The sequence below is a fragment of the Pyrgilauda ruficollis genome, unplaced genomic scaffold, assembly GCF_017590135.1.
Source record: "Pyrgilauda ruficollis isolate IOZ18807 unplaced genomic scaffold, ASM1759013v1 scaffold248, whole genome shotgun sequence".
Taxonomy (NCBI): domain Eukaryota; kingdom Metazoa; phylum Chordata; class Aves; order Passeriformes; family Passeridae; genus Pyrgilauda; species Pyrgilauda ruficollis.
Window position 1 is genome coordinate 241,177 of NW_024523800.1, and position 25,479 is coordinate 266,655.

Genomic DNA, 25,479 nt, shown 5'->3' on the forward strand with positions numbered 1-25,479 from the left:
TTTTCTATTGCTGGTTCTGGTTTAGAATAAAAAGAACAAATAAATTACAATGTGGTTTTATTGGACACATTCCAAACAGAGAGAGGAAGGGAAACACGGAGTGGCATCACTATTACGGAAGTATAAAAAGGTGCAATTTTCTTTTTTAATGGTGCTTTCCGAAAATAAAAAGACACAGTGGAAGTCTAGAGGAGTAAATTCCACCAGAAAAAGGGAAAATAGATTTGGGATGCTGGAGTTCCTTTGGGATCCTGCTCTCGACTGCCCTGTTTCCCACACACTGGGCTGGAACCTGCTGCACTTCCCAGTTTCCCAAAGGTCTTTCTTGTGGCAGAGGAACCCACACAGAGAAGAGATGCTGGAATTCCCCCAGGAGCTGTGGACATGGCCCTTCAGGCAGCTTTTCCAGTGTGATTTTTGCAGTCTCAGACTTTTCCCACCTGCTGCAACCAAGACTGTGGGGAAAGAGAGCAGGACATGGATTGCTGGAGGATTTGGGAATTTTTGAAGACATTCCAGCAACACCTTGCATGGGACAGGACAGAAACCCCATTTAACAGCAAGCACTGATCTTGCTTTTGAAGAACTCATTGTGTCAGACATTATTTAGAATTTTAAAATCCTATAATTTAGAAAACAAGTCATTTTTTATAGGTTCTGGATCAATCACTGGTGAATCCTCTGACAAAAACCATCCCCAAAGTTACATGTAAAGGCCACTGTGGAAAACTCATTTAAGAAGAGAAAGGACAGGAACGGGAGAGTGATTTGGGAAAAGCTTTTTGATAAGCTTGTGGCACACTGAATTCTCATCTGTGGGTAGAGGAATCTCAAGTTGCTGCTCCAGCGTTAGTGCTACAAATTCCTGGTCAGGCTCAAGTGCCTGAGCTGACTCAGCAGCAAAACTTGGCAATATCTGGAAGAATCATATCTTTCAAAACTTGGCTGTGAATGGAGGAAAGAGGGATTTTCCATCTCACCAGAGTGAATCAGAATGAAGACAATTTTAAGAGGGACATCACAAGCCACTGCCTGGGATCTTTGAGTATCCTCCAGGGGTATTTCTAGGCAGCAGAAAAATAACCCAGACCTCTGATGCAGATGAGCTTGTCTTGTGAAGGAGCGAGTTGGGCTCATTCCAGCAGTGAAGGCAAAGCAGGGTGAGCTCAACACACATTCCCAGCCCACCCCGGGCTTCTGGGATGAAGGAGCCAGAACTGAGCTAAAACCTTCCCTACCATTTGCTCTGTTTTAGATGATGGCTGTGGGTGGCCACAATCACAAACTGCTTGGCCTTATTAAAAACAAATGGAAAACCAAAACAATTCCCCATTCAGAACAATCACTTAGGCCCATGTTTTCCTTTAACTCTCATTCCAGGGACTTGGAGAGCTCTGGTTTCTGTGTGTTCCACTGCTTTTCTTGACCTGATATCCAAATGCGTGAGAACTACAGAGCAGGAGCAGGGCAGGGGCAGCTGGAAGGGTGGAGGTGAGGGAGAATGGTGGGCAGGAGGAACAGAGGAGCCATGGGAGGGTCTGGGCTTGGCTTTACTCGGGCTCTGTGGCATTCTTCAGGCTTTGGCTTTTTATGCTCTTTTTGCTGGAGGAGGTTTTGGAGACAATTTTCACACCTGGGTTGGTGCCTTTTGCACTTCCAGAGCTGAAATTCCCTCCACTGGTGCTCAGGGCGCTGCTGCCACCCCCGGCATGGCTGTAGCTGCCAGCAGAGCCCAGACCACTCCCTCCTCCAAATCCACCTCCAAGACCACCTCCAGCCCCGAGTCCAAGTCCTCCTCCGCTTCCAAAACTGTAGCTTCCTCCTCCTCCTCCTCCACCACCAGATCCAAGACCGAAACTGCTCCCGCCGCCTCCTCCAAGGCCAAAACCATTTCCAACACCTCCTCCAAGACCAAAGCTGCTTCCACCACCTCCTCCAAGGCCAAAACCACTTCCGCCGCCTCCTCCACTCAGGCTCAGTCCACCAAATCCTCCTCCTAAGCCAGTTCCACCAGAAATGCCAGAGCTGGAGCTGATGACTGCTGCAAGGAAAAGCAACCAGAGGGTTGGATATCTGCTTGGCAGGCATGGAATCTAGGATGGGGTGAGGTGGGATGGGAGGGGATGGGAGGGGATGGGAGGGGATGGGAGGGGCACTCCAGGAAGGGGCAGCTACAGTTTCTCTGGGGAGTCACCCAGTTCCAGGAAGCACCATCATCAGGACCTTGATCCACAGGACTCAAACCCAACTTTCATCCCCTGCACAAGCCCATAATGACAGGGGAGGGCCCCAAAAGTCTTATGTGGGGCAAAACTTCCCTTTTCCCATGGTTTCTCCCAGGCCTTGTTCCCAAAGCCAAACTTTGGGATCTAGAACTATCATACTTACAGTAGCTGATGGGGTTCAGTCCCTCCCCACTGAGCCTGTTGGGGGATTAGAGAAGATTAGAGCAAAATTATGGATACAGGCAGAAGAACCAATCTCTGATGGGAAAAGTGACAGTCACTACTATCCCCACAAGGATTTTGCTCCCACCTGCTCTCCTCGCCCTCCAGCAGCTTTCTGTAGGTCGCAATCTCAATGTCCAGGGCCAGCTTGACGTTCATGAGCTCCTGGTACTCCCGGAGCTGCCGGGCCATGTCAGCCTTGGCTTTCTGCAGGGCGTCTTCCAGGTCAATCATCTTTGCCTTGGCGTCCTTGAGGGCCATCTCCCCACGCTCCTCAGAGTCTCCGATGGCCGTCTGCAGGGTGGCACACTGCAAGGCAGATGGGGGGGCTTGGAAAGCTGCTCTTCCCTTTGGGTGAGAGTCATCCAAGGAAGAAACCTATTCTGGCTGGGTCATTCATGGAAAATGCTCCAGCTGAGCTAACATGGCTGGAGTTGAAATGCCAGGCTGGCAATTATGACTTAATAGTTAAATTTTACATTGTGAAACCCTTTCCAGGAGGGAATTCAACACCTTTAACGAGGCTGGAAAAGTCCCTAACCAGCAAAGCTGAGCTGTGGTATTGAGGGACAACAGAATGGGGCTCTGTTGGCTCCTTTTGCCATTCCTACCTGGTTCCTCGTGTTCTCTATCTCAGAGCGGATCCTCTGGATGAGCCGGTTGAGCTCTGAGATTTCACCCTTTGTGTTGCGCAGGTCATCACCGTGTTTCCCAGCCGTGGCCTGCAGCTCCTCAAACTGATGTGAGAAGGAAGACGTAACCTGAACCGTCTGAGGTGTCTGGCTGGACAAGACATGGCTCAAACAGCCCCTCTTAGGGGCAGCAGGGATTTTGTGTGGCATTGATGGGTCAGCTCACCTTGGTTTGGTACCAAGCCTCGGCCTCAGCGCGGCTCCGGTTGGCGATGTCCTCATACTGAGCTTTGACTTCGGCAATGATGCTGCTCAGGTCCAGGTCCCGGTTGTTGTCCATGGACAGGATGACAGCAGTGTCGGACACTTGGGCACTGAGCTGGGCCAGCTCCTGTGGGAAGCATACGGGAGCTGCACTTACCTCTCCCAACCCTCAGAGTGGTGGCATTCCCCAGCCAAGGACAACGGCAGGACAGGAATCGGGGATTTGTCCATACCGCCTCGTAGAGGGCTCGAAGGAAGTTGAGTTCATCACTGAGGGCATCCACCTTGGCCTCCAGCTCCACCTTGTTCATATAAGCAGCATCCACATCCTGGAAAAGAGCAGCTGTGGGGACACCTGTGGCACCTGGATCCTCTTCTCAGCCAGGAAGAAATTCCTAGCCACAGCCAAGAAACGGCCAAGCCTGAAGATGAGGCTGCCCCTTTCCCTGCTGCCTGGTAGAGAATGCTTGGCACATCCCACTGGAAGACCACCAAGATGGCATCTCTTGCCCCAGAAAAGTGCTTTGTGTAATTTTGAAGTGGATAATGAGGGAGGTCCTGGCTCTTTGGCCTTGGTACCTGGGATTCCCAAGCATGACTGATCCGTTTTCTCTCTACATGGTCTGTTTTTCACCTGTGTGTGTTGTGGGACCGGACAGGGAGGAGATTTTCCTTCCTTCCTACAAGCCACTCTATTCCTTTCCCGCAATACCATGAAAAAATGGTGATTTAAAATCCTTCTAAGGATGAGGATACAGCTCCATGAGATCTCCCACCCCTCAGGATATTCCCAGTTTGTGCAATAGTTGGGGTTGGCTCAGCATCTGCAGCACCTCCTGTCTCACCCACCTTCTTGAGCACCACAAATTCATTCTCTGCTGCTGTGCGCCGGTTGATTTCCTCTTCATATCTACAGGGATAAAGGGAAAGAGGTGCTGGATCAGACCTCGGGAAGAAGAACAGGTAGTACTGCAAAGTGATCTGGACTGGGGGTGGCATCTCCAAATCAGCCTCCTGGGAACTGTCCAGCTCCAACGTGTGAGATTCCCCTTTCTCAAAAGGCTGAAAGGACATTTTTGACTTAATGCAGATGGAACAAGGAAGGTAAAGCTGGTTTAGAGGATTTTCCTTTGCAACAGCTATCACAAGGTACTGTGTGCTGTGTGCTGGCTGAATCTCCATTTTTTAATGGGAAAAATGTTGATGGACCCTTTTTGGTGCTGTTGAGGAAAATGGGTCCTGCAGGGAGAGATACCTCTGAGCATGGGGTATTGGATGTGATTAGTGATGCTCTGTGTTACAGGTTGGAGCACAAACTGGAGACACTTTTTCCCCTTTCCTAGAGAAATTTCCATTAATACTTCAGTTTGGATGTTTGACTTTCAGAAATTGAAAGTTTTGACATGAATCATAGAACCATGGAATTACAGAATCATAGAACCACAGAATCATAGAATTATAGAATCACAGAATCCTAGAATTACAGAATTATAGAATCACAGATTCAGCTGAGTTGGAAAGGACCCATGAGGATCCTTGAATCCAACTCCTGTCCCTGCACAGGACACCCCACCAATCCCATCCTGTGCCTGAGAGCATTGTCCAAACACTGCTGGAGCTCTGGCAGCCATGGGACCATTCCCTGGGGAGCCTGGGAAGTGCCTAACAACCCTCTGGGTGAAAATTCCTGCTGCTCAGTGTTCAGCTGAACCATTTACACCCCATTTCATACTCACTTGTTTTTGAAGTCCTCCACAAGGTCCTGCATGTTCTTCAGCTCCCCATCCATGCGTCCCCGCTCATTGAGCAGGTTGGCCAACTGCCGCCGCAGGTTGTTGATGTAGGCCTCGAACAGCGGGTCCAGGTTGCTCTTGCTGGAATTGTTTTTTTGGCCCTGCTCCTGCAGAAGGGTCCATTTGGTCTCCAGCACCTTGTTCTGCTGCTCCAGAAAGCGAACCTGAGCGTTGGGAAGCAGAAGAGGTTTAGGCAGAAGATACCTGTGAGCTGACAGCCAATATTCAACACTGGCAGTGATGCATGGCAGGAGCCAAAGGATTCCTGAGCTAAGAGTTTCCAAGCTGGGAATATCCTCTGGATTATCCAGGGCTATGTTAGCCCAACTTGTAGCTGAGCAAATCCACCCCCAGTGGACAGTTCTCTTCAGAGACAATTTGATTGAGGAAGCCAATGAGCAATGGTAAGAAAATTTGGGTTCAGCTCTTTCTTCACCAGACAGTGAAGTTCTTCTTTCATGCCCTCTGGGGTTTTTTTCTTTGTAAGATATATATCTTTCTTCATTAAAGCCAAGGTCTGAGTACTAATGCTAAAAGGCTTAATTACCTTTTCTTTTGCTCACACATACAACATATTTGTCCAATTAAAAGCCGAGGAAGGACTTGAGTGGTTGAGTCAATTGAGTCAATATAAAAAGGATTTTATCTTGCAGGCAATAAACAACAAAGACCAAGACATCTGCTGTGATTGCCCAGAGAGAGAGCTGGGTTGAGCCACTAGAGCTGGACCCAAAAGTGACTTAATCCATTTCAACTAATCTCTGTTATTTCCCAGGCACAAAACCTGGACCTAATCCCATTACTTCAATTTTCTTGTCTTGTTTTCTCCTCTGTCAATGTTCAGAAGGACATTATTGTTTGAGAGAGTTAACAAAGACATGCAGGGAGGAAATGAGTGAAAGACTGGAGATCTCTGAAGTGATATTTTTGTACCTACTAGATCCTCACTCCCCCTCTACCACAGATCGACAGCACCCAACGAAGTCTCACCTTGTCGATGAAAGAAGCAAATTTGTTGTTGAGGGTCTTGATTTGCTCCTTCTCATCTTTCCGCACCTGTTGGATGTTTGGATCTATCTCCAGGTTCAGCGGTGCCAGGAGACTCTGGTTTACAGTCACTTCTTGGATTGTACCCACTCCAGATGGCCCACCAGAAAATCCTGGGGGGTTCCTGCCACCACCCAGCCCCGCAGGGAATCCTCCCAGACCCCCCAGTCCACCAAAGCCAAGCCCTCCACCACCTCCATGACCACCACCATAGCCAAGCCCGCCAGCACCTCCACCAAAGCCAAATCCACCACCTCCACCACCAAGCCCCAGCCCAAGGCCACCACCAGCTCCACCACCACCAAATCCACCAGCTCCACCACTGCCAAGCCCACAGCCACCCCCTCCGCCGCCACCCCCCAGGCCAGAGCCAGCAGCTCCACTTCCAAAAGCAGCTCGGAAGCTGCTTCCAACCCCGATGGAAATCCTCTTGCTACCACCAAGGTTGTAGAGGCTCCTGCTGCCAAAACCTCCACCACCGCCAGAACTGCCACCACCACCTCCTCCAATGAGCCTCCCAAAGCCACCTCCTCCTCCTCCTGATCGTGCCACAGACACAGAGCTAAAGCCAGCCCTGTTGCTGCTGGGAATTATGGCCGAGGCAGCGCTGTAGGATCGGCCTCCACCTCCTGCCCTCATGCTGAGTGTCCGATTCATCGCGGCAGCAGAGAAGGGCTCCACGCAGCCAGAGAGACTCTGCAGCTCTCTGAGGAAAGCAAATACAGGTGCCCCTTTTATCCCCCAGGGATCTGGGCTTGGCTGCATGGAAGTCCAGTGATCAATTTAGTGCCTTCATGGTTTTGACATGCCAGGAGGCAGCTGTCTCCCTGAGACTTGTTAAACCTTGATTGCACCCAAACACACCTCCTGGGGCTGGATCTGCTCAGCTGGAAGAGTTATCTAACACCCAGATTTCTCGCAGGGAGAGCTCAGCCTGATGCAAAACCTCTGTCTCCTTGCAGAGATGAATTATTTTATTTTGTATTATTTTGCCTAACCCTGGAAGTGTCTGAGGCCAGGTTGCGAGGGGCTTGGAGCAACCTGGGTTAATGCAAGGTGTCCCTGCCCATAGAGGGGATGGAATGAGATGGTCTTTGAGATTCCTTCCAACTCAAACCATTCTGGGATTCCATGATTCTATAATTTCCTTACCGTGAAAGAAAATAAATTTTAAATGTTATAAAGCCAGAAATAATGTCTTGGAATCCCAATTCTACTTAAAAGATGCAGCACATCAACACAGAGATCAGTGGAGAGTCCTCTGGACTAACTCAAGTGAAAGACAGTGAGAACAAAATGGTTAAATCTGAACAAAAATAATTCATGGGGTTTCTTCACCTGAAGGCAGAAAGCAGCTTGATGTTCATGAAACCTGACATCACTTCTGGGACTCTAACTTATCCAGTTTGCAGTTCCTACTCCCTGGGCAGGGACCATCTCTTTCGTTTGACTTGACAAAGAGGTCCTGATCAAGTTTTCCTCTTTCTCCTTTCCAGATGTAAATACCACCTCAAATTTTGCCCGTTTGTATTCAGTATTTAGCCTATGGCAGGCTTTGTAGGCTTTTCCTCTGGATATTTGTATTTCCAGAGGACAACTCCATTCCACACAGAGGCTGTGTTGTAATTTCTCCAGCTCGCTGATGATGTGATTGATGCATTTTCATCTTGACTTAAAAAACATTTCAAAAAAAGAGGCAGATTTTCTCAAAAACTCTCTGCCCAGCTCTGTGGAATGATGTCATTTGCCCACTTTAGGATGTAGTCAGTCCTGAGTTTCTGGCTCTCTCTAGCTCTGATTTCTTTTAAAGACCTTCGAACCTTCCATCCAAAATGCTGCCAAAAGAGGATTTAATTTTTTTATTTATTAAAAATACTCCCACAAATTCTCCTCATTTTGCTTCCTGGAGTCCTTGGGAAAAAAAGATAAATTCAACAGGGTGTGGTGACATTTTCTGGCATCTCAGACTTTGTGGAACTGCAGTGTTGAGAGTATTTTATCCCTTGCATGCCAGAGCTCAGCTGGTTTTCAGCATGGGGCTGCCCTGGTGGCTTTGCCTGAATTCTGCAGGTCTGGAGCTTAAATATATTTACAGGACAGGACTCTACTTGTCTTTCAAAACACATCCCTGTGCCCCAGAGCTACAAAACCATTAAGGAGCTAAAATCCCACTGGCTTCTCTGGAAGAACATTTAAACAGGTGCTACTGAATACAGAAGACAAAATATCTGATTATCGCTGAACAAATGCTGCTGGGCAGGCTCGAATGGGAGAGCTGGGGCACTGAAAGAGAATTTCCCTTTGCAGTGAGAAATTATTCCAGGATGGTGCAAGTCAGCTTGTTTCTTTTTGGAAAATGAGGGTCTGAACCTGGAATGTCACTTGAAATTCATGAGCATCCCTTGCCTCAGTGATTTGCATAAAATTCAAAGCCAGGGTGCGATGGGAAAATGAGATTTTGTCTTCATGGTTCCTTGACCCCAGTAAAGGCAGCTTGTCCTGAAGCTGAAGAACGGGTTCAGATCAGATGTTAGAGCTGAATGAATGTAATGGGATTAAAGGTGGGGCTGCCAAGAAGAAAGAGGGAATTGTCACTTCAGGCTCCCACACTTTTCTCCCTGCGGCTTGTTATCCACAGGGTATGTGAGCGAGGCAAAGGCCATCTGAAAAATGCTCCCTTTCCTTCCTGGGGTGGTTGGTGGTGTGGAGGAGCCAAGGGCTGGGGCTCCAAACCCAGAGGCAGATGCGGCATTTTCATGTCTGTTTGGATCAACTCTGCCAGGCTCTGGGCTCAAGCTGAAAGAGGGAAAGTCAAAGTTAAATATATGGAAGAAATTCCTCCCTGAGAGGGTGAGGAGACCCCTGGAATGGATTTCCCAGAGAAGCTGTGGCTGCCTCATCCCTCAAAGGGTCCAAGGCTAGGCTGAATGGGACTTGGAGCAACCTGGGACAGTGGAAGTTGTCCCTGGCCATGGCAGGGGGTGGAATGAGATGGTTTATGAGAGCCTTCTAACCCAACCATTCTGTGAATCCATAGTTTTGGACTCTATCAATTTACAAAAGGGTCTGTTCAGATTTACACTGTGCAGGATTTGACCTCCATCCACCCCAAACCCACATTCCTGGTTTTTTTCTCTCCAAAATACCCTGATCTGCATGAACATCTTCAAGCAGGCAGCAGCAAACATGGCTTTTGCAATAGCTGGGAGTTGAGGATAAGGATGATTAAAGGTTTTTTCCCAGAAATGCAAGAGCTGCCAGACTGCTTTTGCCCCCTGGGGAGCTGGCTGGTGTTTGGTGTTCAGGTATTGCTTTGCAGGGAGATGATCAACATAAATTATGACCTGTTGGGGCACTGGAAGCTTCTTGTTTTGGGTGTTTCTGCTTGGTATTTACATAGAAATGAGATGGAGCCTGAGTCGTGTTCATGGAGCAGAAAAGATGAAGACGTTTCCAAAAACATCTTTAGCAGAGTAAGTTTTGCTTTCTCACCAAGGGCTGACCCACTTGGCTTTCACCACCCCCCAGTGAACTGTAGCATTTATTAAAACAGAATTAGTGCTCTGCTCCCTGCTGATCACATCCAATAAACCACGAGGGGAGCCAGAATGCCCAGTGCTGGGAGAGCAGCAAAAGCCAGAGCTCATCCCATGCTGGGTTCATTCCCATCCCACCAGCAAGGACAGACTGAGTCTGGGATGGGGGCTGAGCTCATCCTCCAACCCTGCAGAGGTCGAGGGAAAGAAGCCGTGAGTCAGCGGGGAAGTCTTGGAAGCAGAGTGGGCCATGGGGGAATAAATTCCAGCCCCTGGTTCTTGGTGAGCCTTTCATGGGCACATGAACCTGCCCACACCCTGTGCTGCTCCAGGCTGGACACAGGGATTTCTCCAAGGGTGATGCAGAGCTGGCTCAGGGGCTGTTGGCTGTACCACAGGGAGCTGTGGGAAGGGAGGAGCTGCAGGGCTGGCTTGTTTTCCTGTGATTCCAGCTGTCCATCCAGCTGGGCTGAGCTGTCACCATGGCAAGATCCTCCCAGCCAAGTTATAGAGATCCATCAGGGGGTCACTGTCCAGGGGAATTAGGAGCCCTGCAGAAGTCCAGGAGTGTTGGGACAACACTCAAGCATCTGGTGGGACTTTTGGGGTGTCCTGTGAGGACTGGGATTCAATGATCCTTGTGGGTCCCTTCCCACCCAGAATACTCCATAATTCTATGAACCTCATAGAGAAAATGAGAGGACTATGTGTTTTCTCCTAAATCCCAGTTTCCTAAAATTGTGAGAGAGGGTTTTCCCACCCTGGAAGGGATGATGGAGGGGCATGTCTAGCCACATCTCCAGACCCTGATTTTTGTGTGAGTTCACATATTTTAAGGAATGTGGTGGTTGAGGAAGAAGCCCCTGGTACTGCATTTTGGGAAACTGCACTTTGCTCTTACTTCTAAAATCAGCCCACTCTCGTGAGAGGGTTTCACAGGTGTGGTGTGGGATTATTTTCTTGTTCCTCTCGGAGCTGGTTCTCACTGATTTCCTTAAACAAGGGCATGGCTGCCTTTTTATTCCATCTCCAGAAATCCCAGACACTGTGAGAGATCCCAAGCAAACTGCATACCCACGGATGGTTAAATAACCTCTTTTCCAGACTTCCTTGTGGCCACACTAATCAGTGGATGGAATAAAGGTATGCAAAGATGCTTCAGGAAGGAGAGCAGACAAAACCTTCTTGAAGCTCCAAACTCCACCTATTTGGAGACTCGGGTTTGAGGAAATTTCTTTGATTTGCAATATGAGGGAGGGAAATAAAGCCCAGGCAGTGCAGCATGAATTATGCATGGAGTTTATTGAAGGTACAGCTGAAAGTCTGGAGTAAGCGAAGGGTAATAACTCTGTTCACTTACACATGAAAAGCTTTAACTCCGTCTATTGCACACAGGAAAAACAACACATGCATTTAACTACAGAAATATAAGGTGCTCATTGGGGTGTAATTAAAATCTGCTCTACCAAACGCAATGTAGCAAGCTGGACCAATTTGCATAAGCATTCCCAACCCTCTTGTAAACAGGAAAAATTGGATTTTCTTCTGTCATTAAAGAACTAAATTACAGCTGCAGCTTTGTCTTGGACAATTAAATTGTGGCTTCTCTCTCTGAAGTTGGAATGACCAAATTTTTCATCCTTTTGCAATAGCTGCATTAGAAGTCTCTGCTGGAAAGGGGTCAAGCAGGGAAGGGTGACTGAAAAGCCAAGATGATGAGTGGAGACAGGGATAGTCTCTGAAATTAAAATCTCACCTGGCTGAGGGGGGCAGGGGGGAATTTCCCCTAAGAAATACATCAGGGAGAGGGTAGGTTTTGTCAGGCTAAGGGTTTAGGCAGAGCGATGTCCTAGCGCATGGTTCTGTGATCCCTGTGGCTGTCAGAGGGAGGGGGAATACTGTTTTATTGCAGAAATGCTGATTATTATAAAATCTGCCGTGCCGGGCCCCGCCGGTCTCTACCGGGTCGTCCTGACCACGCGCACGGCTGTGCTGAAGCGGTTGCCGCAGACCCCCGGGGTCCCGGGGATGAGCACGGCCCCGGGGCCGCACTGCTCCACCCCCGCGCACACCACGTTGCCCAGGTTGCCCAGGTTGCCCAGGTTGCCCATCCCGGCGGCGCACTGGACTCCGTCCACCCCGGTGAGCACTTCCCTCCCCACGCAGCTGACCGCGCTCCTGGCCCCGAACCCTGCCCCGACCTTGGGGACGCAATCCACGCTCCGGGTGCTGAACCCGGCGTTGCCGAAGGACGAGACCATGCCCAGCCCCGCGCCGGCCGCTCCGGTCTTCACGGTGCATTTGCCTCCGATTCCAGACAGGGATCGGCACTCCCCGACCGTGCCCCCGCCGCTGACCACGGCTGCGGGAGAAAAACAGGCTCGGTCACGCCCAGAGCAGCGAAAACCCGGCTTAGAAGGAGCTTTACAAGCTTAAAAAATCAAGGAAATCAAGACGGGGTTCATTAACTCACCTACGCTCACAGGGTTGCCGGTGCATATCCTGTCAAGGAAAGAAATGTCTCAGAGGTGTATTTAGGGACATATTTCTCAAATTCACAGGCAAATAGAGCCCAGCCACTGCCTCCTTAGAAACCTGACATTCCTTCGACTCTTTAGGTGCACCCTGCTGAGAGGCGCTTGTTCAAATTGCCCACCAAAGCACTGCAGGGTTGGGTCCCTAATTCCACGGTCACACTAATATCCCATCCTCTTTTTGGATGAGAGTGTGATCCCCTCTGCACCCAGTGGGAGGGAAAAGGGACCCTGCTCCCCTCTGCAGCCGTGGGTGCAGGATTTCTTTCTCCTCCCCTTGTCTTTTGCTGATCATCCTTACAAGGTGCATCCAGGGCTGCTCCTACCTGCTCTCTTCTCCCTCCAGCAGCGTCCTGTATGTGGCAATCTCAATGTCCAGGGCCAGCTTGACATTGAGCAGCTCCTGGTAGTCCCTGAGCAGACAGGCCATCTTGTCCTTGGCCTGCTGCAGAGCTGTCTGCAGGTCAACCAGCTTCTGCCTGGCATCCTTGAGGGCGCAGTCTCCTCGTTGCTCAGCATCACAGATGGCTGTCTGCAGGGCTGAGATCTGGGGACAGCGACAGGAGGACATTCCCACAAAACTTCAGTCAAGTAAGGTAAAGCCCATCCAGTCCCATCTCCTGCCAAGGGTAGGAACACCTTCCACTAGCCTGGGCTGCTCTAAGCCACATCCAACCTGGCCTTGGACACTTCCAGGCACAATTCCTCTGGGCAAGAAGGCAGCCAAGGGTGATATTAAGGGTTATCTCCACAGTGTTGCTCATATATTTCTCAGCCAGGAAGCGCCAGAGAGCCAAGATTTAGGCTGAACTTGTGGTGACCAAGCTATTTGGGATGAAGGGGATGGGATCTGTTGGCTGCAGCCTGGTGGGAACCCACAGCAAACACTTATTCGGGTACCGCCAAACCAACGCACTTCTTATTTGCAAAGTGAGAAATAAATCTGCTTTTTTTGTGTTCATGAGCAGCAGATGAGAAGTTAAAATAGACCTAATCTGGGGCAGGGGGTTCTTTGCAGCTCCACAGGGTGGGAGCTGGTAGGACAATGCCCTTTGACGGAGGAGCTGCACTCCCAGGTGGATCCATCCCTTGGTCCTACCTGTTTCTTCACGTTGTCCGACTCACACTGCAGCTTCTGGATCATCCTGTTGAGCTCAGCAATCTCACTCTGGTTGTTCCTCAGGTCATCACAGAACTTGCCCCGGCTGCTGTGGAGTTCCTCCAGCTGTTGCATGGGAAGGGGATGATGTCAATGCACCCAAATCCCCCTTCCCAGGGCCCCCACCTTCCCAGGAGGTGGAAATCTCTGCAGCTGCACCAGGGTCGGTGTCCCCAGGGCACCACCCAGACATGGCCTCAGTCTGGATAAGGCAAGAGTCTCAGGGGAGTCCTGGACTTGCTGATCTTGGAGGTCTTTTCCAGACTCAAGGTTCTATGATTTGCCCTTTGGGAAGTAATGATGCTCCTCAGAGTGCACGAAGGGGACATCTCTGAACACTCTGATCTGCTCTGCTTGTACTGAAATGTCTCAAACCACACTTTTAAAGTTGGTTTGTGTTTGGGGTTTTTTTGGTACAACTTTCTTGAGCAAACTGAAGCCAATACACAGTGTGAGACAGGTTAAAGTTGCATCATGGAGGATGGGAATGGTCTCGGGAATGGTCTCAGAAGTGGTCTGTCACAGAAATTCATGGAATACTCACCCTGGTTTGGTAGAAAGCCTCCACCTCGGCCTTGCTCTTCTGGGCAATCTCCTCATAGCAGCACTCCACGCTTTTGATGATGCCCTCCATGTCCAGGTCCCGGCTGTTGTCCATTTGCACGATGACAGAAGTGTCACACAGCTGACAGTCCAGCTGAGCCCTCTCCTGCAGGACCAGAGCATCAGTTCCATTCCCGCAACCAGCCTCAGCCAGGCCAGCAGCAACCCCAGCCAGGGGGGGTCTGGTTGGAGGAGGTTCTCCCCTGAACTCCCCACATGGGGTTTTCCAGTTGGCCGACTTGTGTGTCCAGCAAGACCTGGCAGCTGGGACCTGTTTTGGTGGCACAACATGGGATGGCTACGTGCAGTTCCCTAAGGAAGGGTGGGGAATCCTGATGAAGCAAGCCACTTCTGCATTCCTGGCTGTGCCAGTGCTCTCCTGGATTGGGAATCCTCATGTTCTTTGAGCCCCACTGACCCCTGCTGAGGGGGTTTAGCTCAAAAATGTGTCAATGCAAAGTGTCCCCTCTGTGTTTTGTTAAAAACTTGTGGAATTTTAAACAGAAGTGTTATTTTCATAAAAATATTTTGACTACTGAAAAAAAAAAAAAGTGCTAGAAACCCAGGTCAACCCAGGGATGATTTGGACTAGAATTTGAGAGGTTTTCAGGCAAAATATCCCTCCCCTTGTGGGCAGCAAAGTAGCAACCAAGACACTCTTTGCCTTCCCAAAGTAGGTGTGACAGCATTGTTATCAAATACATCTAAAAGACATAGTTTTGGGCTGCAATTCCAGGATTTTCAGAAAAGACACCTTTCCCTTCACTCTTGGTGTAAGACTTGGGTGGGGAGGGCAGGAGATGATGCCTCACCCCAGGGGGCAGATTGGGCCAGGAGCTCTTACCTCGGCGTAGATGCACTTGAGGAACTCCAGCTGCTGCCGCAGGAGACCCACCCTCACCTCCAGCTCCTCCTTGGTCAGGTAGAGACAATCCACATCCTGGAGAGATACCAGGAATTTGGTGAAAAGAGGTGAAGGAACAACTGTGGCAAATCCCAGGTTTTCTTTAGATTAGGAGAAAACCCCACTATTTCCAGCCCTTAGCACTATGTGGGTTTGGGCTTCATGTCCTGTAAACCTCAGAGGGGCCCTCCAGATTCCTTGGGTTGTCTCAATTTTGGGGCGTCACACTATGCCATGGTGCCAGGACCCCCCACTTCTCCCACTGACCCCAGGCCCAGGGTTTGCCCACCCTTATCTGGCTCTGACTCACCTTCTTGAGCACCACAAACTCATTCTCTGCTGCTGTGCGCTTGTTGATCTCATCTTCATACCTGCAGGAAAGCAGAGCAGGGGATGCTGAGCCCTGGGGGTCCCATCTCCATCATCCAACCATCCAGTGCAGACCGTGGGAAATGAGACTTCACTTTGCACCTCATTTTTTATCATTGTTTTTCCTTCATTGCTGTTTCTTACCCCCTCACTGGGTTTTACTCAGCAGTTTTAGCCATGCCAGTGGTTTGGGTGGCTGGAGTCAGAGGACAGAAAATCCAGCCAAACCACCAGAAATGCAAAGCTGGAGGCTTGGGTTGCTGCTTCCAGCCCTTCTGCTTTGTGAGATGTTTTTCCAAAGCATCCAGGACTGTGCTCAGAGTGTTTATGGGGAGACTGGCCAAAATGCCCCAGGGGAAGTTCAGGAGCTTGAGCAACCTGTGAAACTCCAGAATGCAGGGGTAGCACAGTCAGGGCATAATGAATCAGTAATTGGGACCTGCAAGAACTTTCACAAGATGCTGATTCTGTGAGTTGACCGGCTCGATGGTGGCTCAGCAAGAAAATAGCATCTGAAATTACGAACTCTGGGGAAAGTTGATCCAGTGACCTTTGTGGCTTAGCAGAGCACACGGGTAGATATTAAGGAGTATCTACAGCTTAGATTAAAGAAAAGAAATTCCCACATTCCCTCTGGGAAGAGAGAATGAATCCCAACATGATGTGGGTAAAGAGTGGAGTGGAGAAAATTGGCTGAGGGTTTTGTTTGTTTTGTGGGAATGGATGGCACTGGGGAAAACACAGGCACAGGTGGTGGGGAGATTTGATATGGCAAACCACAGGGCTGTGCAGGAGGCAGAGGAAGAGTGGTTTCTTATCCTGCTCCATAAGAAAACTGGGCTTGAAAACATTTCCCAGTCCATCTCCAGTGCAGCACTGGATGCCCAGTGCAGGAAACTCGCCCAGTACTGTAGTGCCCTGCCCTGTGCCCCAGTTTTTTGATCCAACCAGTGCAATTTCCTTAGATTCACACTCAGAGACACCACCCAGCCCAGCAACATCCACGTCTGCAACTTCCCTGTGTGTGACTTACTTGCACTTGAACTCCTGAACCAGGTCCCGCAGGCACCGCTCCTCGTTCTCCAGCCGCTCACGCTCCCCCATCACACACTCCAGCTGCTTCCTCAGGTTGCAGATGAAGTTCTCAAACACAGGTTCCAAGTTTCTCCGGGATGCTGGGAGCACATACTGCTGCAGCAGCTCCCACTTGGTGGTCAGCACCTTGTTCTGCTGCTCCAGCAACCGCACCTGGGCAGGGAAGAGATGGGAGACTCAGGTTCTCCTTTCCCAGGGCTTCTGTACTTCCCAAAGGGAAAAGGGAAAATCAGATCTGAATTGCAAATGGTCAGGTGCTGCTGTCTCAGGGGGTTGAGTGGGACCAGCATCTTCTCTGAGCTAAACTGGTCCCACCCAGGACTCGAATCTCAGGCTGAGCAACATCAGTGCCTTCACTCTGCATGGAGGCCAAGCCTGGGTTCAGCCAATGCTTGCTCAGCCAGACACCTCCACTCCTCCCCCAGAACTGGATCCTCGGCCTCCCGATGGGCCCAGGGCAGTAACAAGTCTTTCTCAGCACTAAAAGCTCCATCCAGGAGCTCATTGGGATGCATCTGATTTAAACTCCAATCGTGGATACTTATCATGCCTTTCCATTTCTAGATTAAAGGGCTCTCTAGGAGCTTGATGGGTCATGAATAAGTCATTTTACAAATGGGAAGAAGCAGGAGTTGCTGCTCCTGGGTGGATTCAGTTTTTCCGGTTGCAGAACAACTCTCCAGGAAAATGAAGATCAGATCAGACAGAGCAGATTTTCTTTGCTGTTTGAAAAATTCTTTCCCATAACAGCTCTCTAAACAATCATGAAAACCCTTAAATGTAGCCAAGAAAAAATGATAAATTACATCTTTTTAGGAAATCACCAAATCATTTTGTACACAGAGTGGAGGGACAGAGAAATTAAAATAGTTCCTCCCATTTTAGTTAAATTCATCCTTCCACATCACCTTCATGAAACACAAACTATCTTAAGAATGCAGAAGTCCTTTGGAGTTTATAGATTTGTGAGAGCAGGAGTTTATAGATTTGTGAGAGCAACATCAGATTATACACTTGAAATAAAATTTCCTATCCTTCAGTGTCTTCATCTCATCACTCACAGGTTTGGGTTTACTATATCCCTGGAGCTGGTCCTGACCACTTTAGCAGGTTGGTGACCATCCAAAGGTACAACACTGGTGGTGTTGCCTTGGTGAAAGGCTAAAATCCAGAGGGTCTCCAGGCCAGGACCACCATGCCTCATAAGAAACGTTTAAATACCAGGGCACCAGGAGAAATAGCTCCCCATGTTGTTTCTGGGACATGCACCCTTTGGAGCTGAGGGACACGGGGTGGGGAAAGCAGGGTCTCACCTTGTCGATGAAACAGGCAAACTGGTTGTTGAGGTTCTTGATCTGCTCCTTCTCGTGGGTCCGCACTTGGCACTCCTCGGGGTCCACGCCCACACACAGGGGCTTGAGGAGCTCTGGGTGGATGCTGACGCCGCGAATCCCCTCGGACCTCCCTCCGCCGAGGCCAATGCTGATGCCACCGCCGTAGCCCCCCACGGCCACGCCATCCCCCAGGCCTCTGTAGCTGCCCAGGCCCCCGAAGCTCGCACAGTTCCCAAAGCCCACGACGGTGCCAAAGCGGCCCCCGCCGTAAGCGACGCCGCAGCGCCCGACACCGGCACCGCCGTAGACGCCGCTGCGGCAGCTCCCACCGAAGGAAATCCTTTGCCCTCTGCCCAGGTCACAGACACTGCGGCTGCTGAAGCCACCGATCCCACACCTCCGTCCCACGGTCTGGCAGACGGAGGCCGAGCTGCTGTTGGCCCTGCCCAGGCCGCAGACGGCGGATGCCGAGGAAAAGCCTCGTCTTCCCAGGATGGAGCCAGAGGTGTAGCACTGTCGGCTCATGGTGGCTGGGGTGGGTGGGTGGTGACAGCGACGCGGAGGAGCAAGACAGGAGCAGGGACTGGAAGAAGGAGATCTCCTTTAGCTCCTCTGAGGCAGAGCCCTTCTCCTTATATACATTTCAGGAGGTGCCTCAGATGCAAAAATTTAATTTATCCACTGGGTTTGGTCTGCCTGGCAGCAAGGAATGGCTTCCAACATTTTAAACCCACAGCAAACACTTCTATCTCATATGAAATAATGTGGAAATTAAAATAAACTGCTTTGCTTGCAAGCTTCAGTTTCAGGACTTATATTTTACTTAATTAATCTGCTTCCTTATTGTGTAATTATAGTTTAGCAAAATAATTCAAGGGGTTTTTATTCATGGCTTGTTTACGGTTTGGTTTCACCACAGCGTTTAATTACATTTCAGGACCTCCTGCAAAATGTCGTGGGGATGCCACCCCTTTCAGGGTCCATGACCAGCTCCGGGCGGGCTCTTGAGCAATGACCGCTGCTGACAGGGAGCGGGAAGGCGGATCCATCCCGGCTCAGCACTGACGTTGTTGGGAGCGCTCTCGTAAGCATTTATTCCTTCCTCTTGTGGGGATGGCTGTGGCTCTTGGAGACAATTCGGGTGCTGACCGTCAGGATGGGGTTGGTGGTTTCCGTATGGATGGAGCAGGAGCCGCATGAGGTGGTGCTGAGGATGAGTTTGGTCATGGGGAGGATGCTCTGGGAAACTGGGGGTTCACAGAATCATGGAGTGATTTGGCTCGAAAGGGACCTTAAAACTCATCTCATTCCACCCTCTGCCGTGAGCAGGGATACCTTCCACTGTCGCAGCTTGTTCCAAGCCTCATCCAACTTGGCCTTGGTCACTTCCAGGGAAGGGGCAGCCACAGCTTCTCTGGACAACCCGTGCCACAGCCCAATGGGGCTTCCACTGCCCTTTAGCATACCTGAAATTAAAGATAAGGCATTTCTGGGAAATGAGAGTGATTTGTTACTGAGTTATGTGCCATGGGAAAGTGATAAATTTTGAACATGGGCATGATGGGACCAGGACACACAGCAGATTCACTGGAACAGGAGAAGTAACAAAGAAGGGAAGTGTTACAATCAGGTTGAGAAATGTCAGGTGGAGTGAAGGTTTTGCCTGGTCATCCCTTGACACACCTTTTTGGCATTAAATCCATCCAGTAGTATCTGGTAATGAGAACGCATTGTCCCATCTTCATAAAAATTCTTAAAAAGATTTTTGAATTTGCTTGGAAACAAAGTTCCTTTTTTGTCTTAAAAAAGAGGTCTAATCACAGAAACAAAAGGGATTGCAGAGCTTGCTCTGAGAAATCTTTACATCTTTGCTGGGCAAAATTAACTGGTTCTGGGAGGACTCAGTGCTATTGTCAATGTGAACTGCACAGGAAGTCAGGAACAAGAATCAGGATATTTAGAATATTTGTGGAGTATTTCCTGGAAGGATCTTTCCTTTTTTTTTTTTTTTTTTTTTTTAGACAGATCTCATAATTGGTTTAAATGAAAAAAATACTATATTTAATTATAATCATGTAGTGGTTCCATTATAGCTGTGTTGGTCTGAGTATACACAGATGCACATTTTGCAATGAGATGTACTTTCATAGAATTGTGGAATCATGGAATGGTTTGGGTTGGAAGGGACCATAAAATTCATCTCATTCCAACTCCCTGTTGTGGCCAGAAACACCCTTCACTCTCCCAGACTATTCTCATTCGCAGATAGCTGGAGAAATCAAAGGAGCTTTTGGGCACCACATCCTTCATGTCACTTCGAGGTAACCCAGGCACTGGGACCTCTTGCATGCAAGTGAAAAGAGAAGAAATATTTTGGAGATGAGTTTTATTTTGAGCCAAAGCATTGGTGCAATCCCTGGAGAAGACTCTGGGTGTGTGAAGCCAAACATGGAGCACTGCCTGGGGCCAGGGTGTTCACGGATAGGACAGAGCATCACTGAGCCCTTAGGGAGGTCCAGACATGACCTTCATGAACTTTTTTAGGCTGGCACAATGACAGACAAGCCTAAAAGAGGGAGAAGCCAGGCTCTTGTCCTGCTTTCCATGTGGCTCAGCCCCACACAGCTGCAGGATCGAGAGCAGCTGCTGCTCTGAGCTCTGCTGCCCAGCAGAACCACAGAGAGACTGCATGTTCTCTTCATGGCAAGAAAGACACACGGCTCTTTTCCCTTGAGGACAACTTTCCAGTTTTTCCAGCTGTGAGAAATCTGCATCTGGCTGGGGTCAGGTCCCAGTTATCCCCCATATCTCTGCTCAGCCACCGTGGAGTGCCTTGCACCACATGGATGACACACATTTAGGGCTGTAGACCCTCCAAACCCCTGGTTTTGTTGGAAAACAGGGAAAATGCTGCTCATGGGACAATCACCCTCCACCAGCTGCAAGCCCTGAAATCCTTTCTTGTGTATGAAGAGTTGTCGGGCTGTTCCTCCACAACAAACCTGATCTTCAACCTCTGGCTCCTGCTCCTGTCCCTAAGAAGTGGCTTTTCCAGGTGCCCAGCCTTGCACATCAGAGGAAGTCAGTCCAGGGCAGCACCTGTGGTTTGCAGCTGCTGAGCTTTCACAAAGCTGGTTCGGAGTCACATGGTGGAGGTTCCACCAACTTCAAAGCAGGAAGGACTCCCAAGGGATTTGGGCTTCCCAAGAGAAGGTTTGCAGTGGTTTTCATGCACAGGTTGTCTTCCTTGAGACCTTTTCATGTGTCCACACTTTGTCCTGGATGGTTGTGGGTGAGATGGTGTTGGCAGAGAGGGATCCAACCTTCTTCTTTCCAAGGAGGCTATGAAACCGCTTCTCTCAGGGATTCATCTTTGATTGAAACCTACAGCTTCCACCCAGGTTTACAGGGGAAACTCCTGAGTTGCTTGGCTCTAAACATTCCTTGAGCTTTCATGAGACTTTAGAACCTTTGAGATTTACATGTGCCCAGATAAATTCATTCTACTTAAGCACCTACTAAACTGGGACCTGCTAAGCCACCCCTGCAGACAGGGAGAGCCTGGGGGCATTTCCAACCTATTGTTGGGATTCTGGATGAAAAAACCATCCAACAGCCTCCCGAGTCTGCTTTGTCCCAGTGAGAAAAGCACTTTTTAAGACCCTTTCCTTGAAAAACAGGGCTGTCAGGGCTGGTGCTGGTGGTGTGCTCCCTCCCTCCCTGCAGGCTCGGCAGTTTTTGTGGCTCCCTGCGGAAGGGACACAAAGTCACCATTAAAAGGGTTAATGAGGCCCCCAGGACACCTCCCACTGGTTTTGCTGGTCCTGCTCTCCAAAGGTGGCTGTTCCCCATCTCAAGTGCAGCTTGATTTGGCTCCCACATCAAAGCAGACAGGGATTAGTGGGGACAGGGGCAGAGATGATAGTCTGAAACTGGGAACCAGTAACCTTGCTCCACAGCCACTCCTCACCCTCAGCCTGGGTCGTCCCCGTCCATTTATGCTGCTTTGGGGCAAAGAGATGGAAAAGAATTCCTGAGGTTTCTTCCAGGCTGTCCCATGATTCCTGCCGATATGTACCGCTTGCATCTGAGGTGTTTCCAGGCACAACCTTCCCAAAACTTCACCCTTCCTTCTGCTGGACTGTGGGTGACCCGTGTGGTCCCATCACCAGTGTTGGGGTGTTTGACAGTCTGCTCAGAGAACAAAGTGAGAGAACAGGATCCACCTGTGTACCCTGGCAGCCAGGAGGGACATCACCTCCTGGGGGCACCAGGCCCAGCCTGGCCAGGCCAGGGAGGAGGATTGTCCTGCTTGGCTCTGGGCTGAGGCAGCCTCACCTCCATTTGGGGAGCAGATTTGGGTGCCACAATATTAGGAAGAACTAAAGGTGTTGGAGAGGGTCCAAAGGAGGGACATAGGGATGGGGAAGGGTCTGGAGGGACCACATGAAGTGAGCTTGGAGGAGACTGAGGGAAGACTCCTCGGGGGCTGCGTCTTCATCTCAAGGGGCAACTCTAATCTCTGCTCTCTCTGAGCAGGGACAGGCCCCAGGGAACAGCTGGAGCTGTGTCAGGAGGGTCAGGCTGGATATTGGGAAAAGGTTCTGCCTGCAGTGGGTGGTCAGGCACTGAACAAGTTCCCTAGGGAATGGTCATGGGCCCAAGTCTGCCAGAGCTCCAGGAGCCTTTGGACAGCGCTCTGAGGCACACAATTTTTGGGATTTTTGGCATGTCTTGTACAGGGTCAGGAGCTGGACTGGTGATTTAGGTGTGTCCTTTCCAACTCAGGATATTCCATGGTTCTATAAAATGCACCCCCCCCCAAGGTGATGTCTCACACGAGGAGCACATGAGCCACCTTTTGCAAGAGACAAAGAGGTTTCATACCAACCACCACAAGTGTCCACCCCTTCCTTTGTAACATTCCTCCTTTGCACAGGAATTTGTGAGGCTTTTTGACGTCATTCAGACAACTTTGTGCCAGTGCTCAGGGCTGAGGGACCACAAGGGCTCTAAGTAATGGGGTGGGATCAGAGTGGTGGTGTCAGATGAAAGCAAAAACTGCCAGAAAGGAGCACTGGAGAGAGTCACCCTGTCGAGAAAGAGCCCCCCAAAGGCACAAGGTGTCCACTGGAAGAGTTTTTTGGGGAAAGGTTGGCAAAAAATCTCCCATGGGGAGTGCATCAGATGTGGAGGTGGGAAGTAGGGCTGTGCTGTTTTACAGGATAGCTGTCTCGTCTCTTCTGTGGTACAGATGGTTTTAATCAGAAAATGTGTTCTTTCATGCACAGACCCAACTGGGGATTCCAGAGGTGCCTTCTAGCAGCTGAGTGAAAGGGGAGAGTGTGGGAGGAGGGAAATTCAACCTCAGAATTTCAACTAGTTCCCATCGATATGTCTGGAAATCTGTCTGTGTCACACCGGTGTCTGCAGTACCACAGGGAGGAGCTGCTCAGTGCTTGATGTAACACAGTTAATTTTGCAGACTTTTGTTATAGAGTTTTTTTTAAAGCAAAAGTGAAGTGGAGACGATGCACAAATATTTCATGCTGTTTGCTGGCAGCAGAGCAGAGAACGCTGAGATTTTATCAGCAAAACAATCTGTGTGTGAATTTAAAAGTGAAGAAGGACAAGGAGAGGCATTGGTTAGAGAACAAAGCCTATTCACAGACCATGTAAAAACAACTCTGCAGGTGAGATCACCAATAAATAGAAACACTTCCAGCATGGGAGTCCTTTACCTAAACTCAGATGCCTAAAAACCAGGCACCAAGTTGAAGAGAGAGACCCTGAATAGCCAACGAGAGAGCTTGGGATCATCAAGGAAAAGACTGTTTTCTAAAGCCATCACTGCAGGAGAACCTGGAGACAGGAGTCAGCAGGGCCCATGGAGGGGGATCCCAGAGCAGAAGTTCTTATCTTCCACAGCTGCCTCAGCAAAATAAAGGAACAAATTCGAAGCAGGAGAAATAACAATGGTGTGGTGAGCACCTATTCATTAAACTTCCCAGATGGACACTCAGATTAAGGAGATGACAGAAAGCTGAGCTTCTGGAGGATGTACCTATTACCTTAATGAATGGTTGGAGTCACTCTTGTGATTCATTTTGTCACCAACATGCAGAACACCTCGGTGTGTCACCCCAGCGGTGGCAGCTCAGTGTGTGTGCTGTGTGTGATGGTTTCTCCACTGAAATAAGTGGAGATAAAGGCAGGATTTGTCCTGGAGGAGTTGGCCACCACCTCCATTGCAGCCCTAATACTCAGGAACACCTGCTCCAACGTTCCCTAAAGCCCCAGTGCCCTGGAGCAGCCAGATGGAACTTTGGGCTCCGCACTCTTTATTTCCCTGGCTCAGCAAAGCCTGCAGGGTTGGAACCTCCATTTCCTGAGATTAACACCCTGAATTGCCACAAAACCACACGTTCCTGGAGATGCAGCAAAGCAACAGTCACGGCACCTCTGGAGTGATGATCCCTCCCCTCACTGAGCAAGGTCATGGAATCATAGAACCACGGGATGGTTTGGCTGGATGAGACCTTAAAGCTCATCTTGTTCTGCCCCCCCTGCCATGGGCAGGGACACAATTCCAGTTCCACTATCCCAGGTTCCTCCAAGCCTCACCCAGCCTGGCCTTGGACACTTCCAGGGAAGGGACAGCCACAGCTTCCTTTGGAGGTGCAAAGTCACACTTTGATTTCATTGCTTCTGATGGAGATTCCTTCACTGCTTGACCTAAATCTCCTGTTTTGGGAAACTCTTCCTTTCATGGCTAGAGATGTGCCCATGCTATCTTCTAAATCCAGCTGGGCCCCATCTGTTGGCAGCAGGCTTGGGAACCTGGGCTGCAGGAAAACCCAGCACTGAGTGACTGGAAAAGAAAGCCAAGAAACAGCACAGAGAAATGGGAATGGAAAATCCTCCTGTGAATCCTGTCTTGTGCTGAGACCCCATCGTGGGCAGCAGGAAAGGGGGGTGGTTCTGCCACTGTGCCCTGCTCAGGTGAGACCCCACCTGCAGGGCTACCCCAGCCCTGGGTGCCAGCACAGGCAGGACATGGAGCTGCTGGAGAGAGTCCAGAGGAGGCAATGGAGATGATTAAAGGGACGGAGCAGCTGCTATGAGGAAAGGCTGAGAGAATTGTGATTGTTCAGCCTGGAGAAGAGAGGGCTCTGGGGTGACCTAATTGTGGCCTTCCAGGGCCCGAAGGAGACAACAAGGATCATATAGAGAGACTATTTGGAGTGCCAGGACAAGGGGGAATGGCTTCCCACTGAAAGAAAGTGGAGATTAGGTATCAGGAAAAAATTCTTCCCTGTGAGGGTGGGGAGGCCCTGGCACAGGTTGCCCAGAGAAAATGTGGCTGCCCCATCCCTGGAAGTGTCCAAGGCCAGTTTGGACAAGGCTTGGAGCAGCCTGGGGTTGTGGAAGGTGTCCCTACCCATGTGGGGGTGGCACTGGATGCATGTGTGGATCAGACTGGAGAAAAAAATAATCCAGGGAGATCTTGGAGCCCCTTCCAGTACCTAAATGGACTCCAAGAGAGCAGGAGAGGGACTTTGGACAAGGTCCTGGAGTGCCAGGATAGAGGGGAATGGCTTCCCACTGGCAGAGGGCAAGGTTTGGGAAGAAATTCCTCCTTGTGAGGGTCCAAGGCTGGGTTGGACAGAGTGTGGAGCAGCCTGGGAGAGTGGGAGGTGTCCCTGCCCATGGCAGGGGTGGCATTATATGAACTTTCAGGTTCCTTCCAACCCAAACCATT

General features: G+C 50.0%; 2 protein-coding genes across 2 annotated transcripts; both read right to left on the reverse strand.

Annotated features, from left to right (window-relative positions):
• Positions 1–1,550: 1,550 nt before the first annotated feature.
• Positions 1,551–6,840, reverse strand: LOC121355265 (keratin, type II cytoskeletal 6A-like). Its single transcript, XM_041470538.1, has 9 exons — positions 6,127–6,840; positions 5,080–5,300; positions 4,193–4,253; positions 3,577–3,672; positions 3,306–3,470; positions 3,059–3,184; positions 2,536–2,756; positions 2,389–2,423; positions 1,551–2,041 (listed from the first exon to the last, which is right to left on the reverse strand). Exons 1-9 carry the CDS (start codon positions 6,838–6,840, stop codon positions 1,551–1,553), a joined length of 2,130 nt encoding a protein of 709 aa, XP_041326472.1.
• A 4,837-nt stretch (positions 6,841–11,677) lies between these two features.
• Positions 11,678–18,242, reverse strand: LOC121355266 (keratin, type II cytoskeletal 4-like). Its single transcript, XM_041470539.1, has 9 exons — positions 17,697–18,242; positions 16,322–16,536; positions 15,230–15,290; positions 14,860–14,955; positions 13,957–14,121; positions 13,353–13,478; positions 12,580–12,800; positions 12,193–12,221; positions 11,678–12,081 (listed from the first exon to the last, which is right to left on the reverse strand). The coding sequence occupies exons 1-9, from the start codon at positions 18,240–18,242 to the stop codon at positions 11,678–11,680; spliced, it is 1,863 nt and encodes a 620-aa protein (XP_041326473.1).
• Positions 18,243–25,479: the final 7,237 nt, after the last annotated feature.

Excerpts from the sequence above, each read along its gene's own strand:
- LOC121355265 (XM_041470538.1), bottom strand. The coding sequence starts at position 6,840 with ATGAATCGGACACTCAGCATGAGGGCAGGAGGTGGAGGCCGATCCTAC. Across the intron at positions 4,254-5,079 it reads GTGGAGGACTTCAAAAACAA|ATATGAAGAGGAAATCAACC; the intron begins GTGAGTATGAAA and ends TTATCCCTGTAG. Across the intron at positions 3,673-4,192 it reads AATTTGTGGTGCTCAAGAAG|GATGTGGATGCTGCTTATAT; the intron begins GTGGGTGAGACA and ends GCTCTTTTCCAG.
- LOC121355266 (XM_041470539.1), bottom strand. The coding sequence starts at position 18,242 with ATGAGCCGACAGTGCTACACCTCTGGCTCCATCCTGGGAAGACGAGGC. Across the intron at positions 14,956-15,229 it reads AGTTTGTGGTGCTCAAGAAG|GATGTGGATTGTCTCTACCT; the intron begins GTGAGTCAGAGC and ends GTATCTCTCCAG. Across the intron at positions 14,122-14,859 it reads TCAAGTGCATCTACGCCGAG|GAGAGGGCTCAGCTGGACTG; the intron begins GTAAGAGCTCCT and ends CTGGTCCTGCAG.